This window comes from Mesitornis unicolor, unplaced genomic scaffold (assembly GCF_000695765.1).
Source record: "Mesitornis unicolor isolate BGI_N332 unplaced genomic scaffold, ASM69576v1 scaffold48277, whole genome shotgun sequence".
NCBI lineage: Eukaryota > Metazoa > Chordata > Aves > Mesitornithiformes > Mesitornithidae > Mesitornis > Mesitornis unicolor.
In genome coordinates this window covers 10862-16907 of record NW_010195455.1, presented here as the reverse complement: position 1 = coordinate 16907, position 6046 = coordinate 10862, and the positions used below count along the sequence as shown (strand labels likewise).

The window sequence follows — 6046 nt, the reverse complement described above, 5'->3', positions numbered from 1 at the left end:
TCAGCAGGACGTATGTTGTGCAAAGACAGTAATTTTTACTGGAAATAATGTTTCATATAATATTGTTCTGGAAAAATCAATCTTCTGATACAAAATGATAGTGTCTTTCTTTCAGACTTCATAATACACACAACTTTGAACTGGTGGAAATACTACACGTCTCTGTGTGTCACTGCAGATTTCTGTGTCTGCAGTGAAGTCCTGGTGGTGTCACTGAGAATTGTGTGAGCTTTTCTTCAGCGGGGGGAAATAAATGCTGAACGTCTTATTCCGCTTACAGCCAAATCTGTATTGTGTAGCATTGGGGTTCTCTAAAGAGATGTTAACCCTTTGTATCACCCGAGTCTTTGTCGAGTGCTCTCGTGAGGAGGTTGGCAGAAATCTGCATTTATGAATACAGCAGGAGCAGTGATGCTCCATTACACCTAAGGGATGAGCGGCTCTCAGCTCACATTTGGGCTCAGGTTATTTGTTAGCGGTGATTTGAAAGCATGAAGTGATTTCTCACATTTTAAAGAGACGCAGGTTTTTTTAGCGGTGTGGAGGGAAAACAGTGTTTGAGTAATGCTGAACCAGTCTTCTTGCTGGAATAATTTCAGTTACTTCCTTGCTGTGTCAAGCTGCCTTGAGCGTGACACGCAGTTGTTCTTGGGGAATATAAAAAGACCAGAAATCCATCACCTGATTTTTAAAGGAGAAAATATTTTATGCTTAATCTTGGAACACAGAATAATATTAGATCTATCTTTTTCTTGTTCTGCTGAAGGTTTCTATGGAGGACCAAAATAAATATAACTGTAATGCTTCTTTCATGACCAAGAAACTGAATCTTTAATGAAAGTATTGTCCAATTTTTAGTTGTTTGTATCTAAAAAAAATACCCCCAAAATTGAGGAGAAGAAAAACTTGCATCTATGTAAAATGTCTTTCCTATATAGTTAATAAAATTTTTACTTTTGCATGTTATGTCTCAAGGCATCTATTTGGTGGTACAGGTAACAATCCTTTTTTAAGGGATTCGAATTCATGATTGAAGGAACAGTCTGACGTCATCTGTGTAAAAGGACTGGATCTTTTTTCCCCCATTTGCTGTTCCCTTTAAATAAGTTACTCAGCTTGCAGAGATTTATGCAGTTTTATAAAAGATGCTGCAGGACAAATGTACTGAAGTATTTTGGGAGGTTTTTTTTGGTCTTATAGCTTATTTGTATATAATTACAGTATGTTTTTTTCTGTTCAACCTAGGAGCTGCAGATCATAAAGTACAGTTACTGTGAGCTGTAAGAGGAGAAAGAAGCTCTCTGAAATACGTTTTCAAGGAAAATTTAGACAGGATGAATAATTTTCCTTTAATAGGTGGTTTTCAGAAAGTCTGTTTTGCAGATTGATAGTGTGTCTGTCACCTAATAAAAGATGTGGGAAAAAATGACTAATACTTTGTGTGAAAAATGCCACTGATAGCATCCTAAAGAACTTTCACATGATATATTGTTAAATTTAGTGGTATGTCATGTAAAATGGAAGTGGTTTTCTGTTCACGTACATCAAGAGTAAGACTGCCAGGCAGTGATAAATAATCTGCTAGTGAGTAGAAATAAGAAACACACCTTTTAAAAAATGGCTGTTTTATCATCAATCCATCGCATTATCCGTTATTTTATTGTACATCCATCGCCTTGTCTGTGCAGCGTGATTTCTCAGAGCAGTTTTAGATGTTGAGGTAACGTTTTCATAATATAATTTAATTAAGGTTTGTTTCACAGTGGTAAACAGAAGCTGTTACTTTTAGGTTTGATGAATTTGACGAGGCAATTGATGAGGCAATTGAAGATGATATCAAGGAGGCTGATGGAGGAGGTATGTTCCTGATGTTATTTGTTTTTCACTGCAGTGCTGATAAGAAGATTGAGACCAAATTTGCTCTAATATGAGAAGCAACAAATATAATCTGTATTTTTTGAATCAACCTAAATAATTTCCCTTGGCAATGGCCATTCCAGGCTGCCAAAAGATACAAAAAGTATTTGGTCTTGATAGTTAAATTCAGCTTGTACATGTTTTGATATATGAATGCAATGAATAAGCAGATTCTTGAAGTTAATTTGCTGAGTTTGGGATTTGAGATTGGAATGGCAGCTGTGGTGCTATTGCCATTTGACCCCTGCCAAAATCTGGCTCATAAATTGGTTCACAGTTGGACCCTCTAAAGACTGGGTCTACAAAGTAATCTTAAAAATATCCAGATGTAGAAGCACTTCTTAGTCATAAATGAATAAAGTAAAATTATCTTCTTTGTTGCCTGTTAAGGCAACATGGGGGACCAAAGGAGATATCTTCAACAGTATCTGAGAGACGTAGATGGATTTGTGCTTCTGCATCACCATAATTTGCCTGGAGAAAAGTGCCATGAAATGTTCTCCTTCAGTTGTCTGGCTTGTGACATCTCCATAAGACACCAGCTCTCAGAAGCTGGGTGGATGTACACGACAATCTGAACACCAAATGTCAGTGGGTGCGTGACAAGACCCACATAATGATCTTAACTAAGTCTCGACAGTAAAAACCAGCTTTTCAGAAACTCCACTCCCTGGCCAGACAGCAACTTAATCATTTCATCTCCCAAGAGGGATATTTGGCATTATGAAGAAAATGTATTTTCTGATAGCTGCCCTGCTCAAAAGGCACTAGCATTGGTAACCATGTGAACTAGGGGGGGACTATCAGAATGCTGACACTTAGCCGTTGTCTTCTGCATGGACCTCAGTATGTCCAAGTGACCACTGCTGGGGTTGTATGTGTCAGGAACAAGACACCAGACAGAGTCTTGCATGACAAAGAAATTATGCTGCTTTACAGAAAATAAACTGAAGCTAGAGGCATTGAAGAAAGATATGTATAAAGTTAAACAAAGAGTAAACTTGCTCTTTTTTTGCCTTTCTATCACTGAATTCAGGCATTGGCAGAGGCAAAGACATGTCTAATATCACAGGTCACCGTGGAAAAGACATTTCTACAATCCTAGAGGAAGAAAGGAAAGAAAACAAGCGACCACAAAGGGCTGCTGCAGCACGACGCAAGAAACGACGGCGACTAAACGACTTGGATAGTGACAGTAATCTGGATGAAGAGGAGAGCGAGGATGAATTCAAGATCAGTGATGGGTAAGTCTGGATTTTAACTTCCCCCACAAGTCACAGACCGCTACAGGCTTCTGGGACTCTGCAGTGCCCTAAAATGATCATTAGGACCATGGTCTCAGTGCTGGAGCAGCACTGCACAGTGGCAGCAAAGTCCTCCTGGCCTAGAGGAACGTCATTGTGCTGGGAAAACTGCACTCCGCATCCTTGCACAGAAATCACCCAATCTGTATTTTAAGCAAAACTTGTTCTGGAAATGTTCCTGGTGCGTTTGAGGCCACGCCATGGGGTTCTGTACAGTTATGTGAGTGAAGGAGCCAGACAGGCTCAGTTCTCTGACTGATGGGACTGTCGAGCAGAAATCCTTCACAAAGATGTAGCTAAAACGAGGCTGGCTGTTTCCTGTAGAAAACATGTCCTGTTTTATTGGACCTGATTGGCATTTAAAAATTAGAAGAGTAAAATATCCCCATTTAGAGCATACAGAACTTGACATGCAGTTTTCTGAAATCAGTCCTTGATTTCTGCTCTCTGGGAGATAGTGTTTGAAAACAGCCAAAGTGGTTTATACTGTAGAAAACAAATGTGTCTTGTGAACTCACTTCAGTGAGTATTGCTCTGGCTAACTAAAACTCTTTTCATGGAATTTCCCATCTTTCAGCTTGGGCAATTCTTAATGTTAAAAAACCTAATAATTTTAATAATAACAATTTTAGACATCCTTTATGGTTCAATGAAGAAACATAATGGAGCATGAAGTCTAGGCTCTTTACCGTCATCATTTAAAGCCTTACACCAGTCACTCCGTCAGTTTACTAAGTGTATGGATAATCTGTATAGCAGATGCAAATTTGAGCTTTGTTTCTCACCTGTGAGCGTGCTGAGGACATTTCAGTGGCACTGGAAATTTCCAATCAATGAGTGTAGCTTGCGGAAATCTCGCAGAATAAAATAGCACCTTGATCTGTTAAAGTGTGCTCGTGCATTTTCAACTGCATCCTCTGCTGAATGCCTTCTGGATGTTACACTGCAATTCACATTCAGCTGGTGGCCAAATGCAAGTTGCTGCCTACCACCAGTGCTCAACTGTTTAAAAAAGCATTGGTTCATTTTTGAAACGCCACAAGTGTCACAAGCTGGTAAGTTTGTGATACGTGTTTTGCACAATAACAACAATTCTGCGTTAAGCCGCGACATTCCAATTGTCAGAAATTGCATAGGACAGTGCTTGGTTCATGAAGAGGTGTCTATCTCTGCCAAAACATGGTGGGTGTGTTTTTTCCCCTCCACAGTTTACTGTAAGTTCTGTACATTTATTTTCTTCTGTAAGACAGTACTTATTGTGCATATACCGCTTGCTTGTAAAATAGAAATACTGCTTCGATCTTCTGTTTCTGATATCTGTCTCTGTTGTCTGTGGTCTCTCTTTGAACAGCTCTCAGGATGAGTTTGTTGTATCAGAGGAAAATATGGATGAAAGCGAAGACGAGCCACCATCGAATGAAGACAGCGACTCAGAGTTCTGTGCCCGCATATCCAGGCGACACCTCTCCAGGCCCATGAGGCAAAGCAGGCGGTTACGAAGGAAATCAGTCAAGAAAAAATACTCTGAAGACGACGAAGATGAAGATTCAGAAGACAATTCAAGCAGAGAATCTGGTGAGTATAAGTCTTAAATATATTAAATACTCTATTCCAGAGAGAGGAGTTGGAAGAGTCAGTTTCATGTCACGGCTGACTCTTATTTTTGCTTTGGTCAATTATTTGTTTCCTAGTGGACACACATCTGTGATAAAATAATCTGATTCCAGTGTATCCTTCTGTATCCAGGAGTATAGTCCTAACTCTACGTTTCTCTGTTTTACCCCGTTATTGTTCCTCAGGATCCTGCCTTAATCCTATTTTGAGCTAAGGAAATCAGGTACTCTGCAAGTGGCTTTGTTTTCTGTCTCCAGAGATGGAGTTTCTTTCTGAAGGTGGCTGTTCATGTTGACTGGCTCTGATTCTTTATCTAATATTTTAGGAGGTAAAGAGGGTGGTGCTTTGATCTGTGACTCATGTTAATCGCTAACTTAGGAATGGTATGTGACACGTATAGACGTGTATCTTGGGATAGTGTTCTGGTACAGCTCAGTGGAAAAACTAGCTGAAGTTGATTCAAGGCTATTTTCAGCTGATGCAAATAAATTTAATTCTTAAAGACACTAGCTGCAGTAGACTGGTGCAGGAAGATCTGAATAATGGCAGGTTTCTTCTAAACAGTTTCTGTTGTAAGCAAACTTAGGATCAAGTGGGACTGTTTTTTGTTGTTAATTTAAATTCTGTAACTCAGATATTACCTGGAGTTTCATCTTGTCAGTGGTTTTTCATCTACCTATTCTTTGAGTACAGTTTATTCAGATTTTAAAAACAGGACTTTCCTGTGTCAACCCAGATTCAGTAAGGTCGTTTCAACTGTCAGGAGTTGTAGAGGAGGCATCTTTGGCATTAGTAGAGATGAGGGAATGAAATCACTGGAATGAAACCAGTTCTGAAGGAGTTTGAGGGAGGTAGAAAAAAGGTTTGTGAGAAGATTTTAAAATAAAGCAATTCTGTACTGGTGATGAATGGGGGAACTGATGCATGGACCTGGACAGGCCAGGGTAACAAGGCATATGATGATTGAGACTCTCCAGTGCAGAAAGAGCACACGATTTTATTGATGCTGGTCTACAGCTTACCTAAATTGTGCAGTTTTGCTGAAAAGGAGTAACACAGGCCACTGTTTTCTTCTGTACAGAGAGTGGTGATTACACAGATTACAGCGATGACGATTACCTGGAAACTAGGCGGAGAAGATCACGACGGAATCAGAAGAGACAAGTTAATTATAAGGAAGATTCAGAAAGTGACGGCTCACAGAAAAGTGT

At 39.5% G+C, this 6046-nt stretch overlaps 1 protein-coding gene across 1 annotated transcript in view; it reads left to right on the top strand.

The window, feature by feature from the left end:
• Positions 1–6046, top strand: part of RSF1 (remodeling and spacing factor 1) — a gene marked incomplete at its 5' end in the record, with an annotated part of 19373 nt that overhangs the window by 11527 nt on the left and 1800 nt on the right. Inside the window, 4 exons of the mRNA XM_010188099.1 lie at positions 1790–1857; positions 2954–3161; positions 4573–4796; positions 5917–6044. Coding sequence (XP_010186401.1) covers positions 1790–1857; positions 2954–3161; positions 4573–4796; positions 5917–6044 — 628 coding nt within the window. The remainder of the gene's footprint in view (positions 1–1789; positions 1858–2953; positions 3162–4572; positions 4797–5916; positions 6045–6046) is intronic.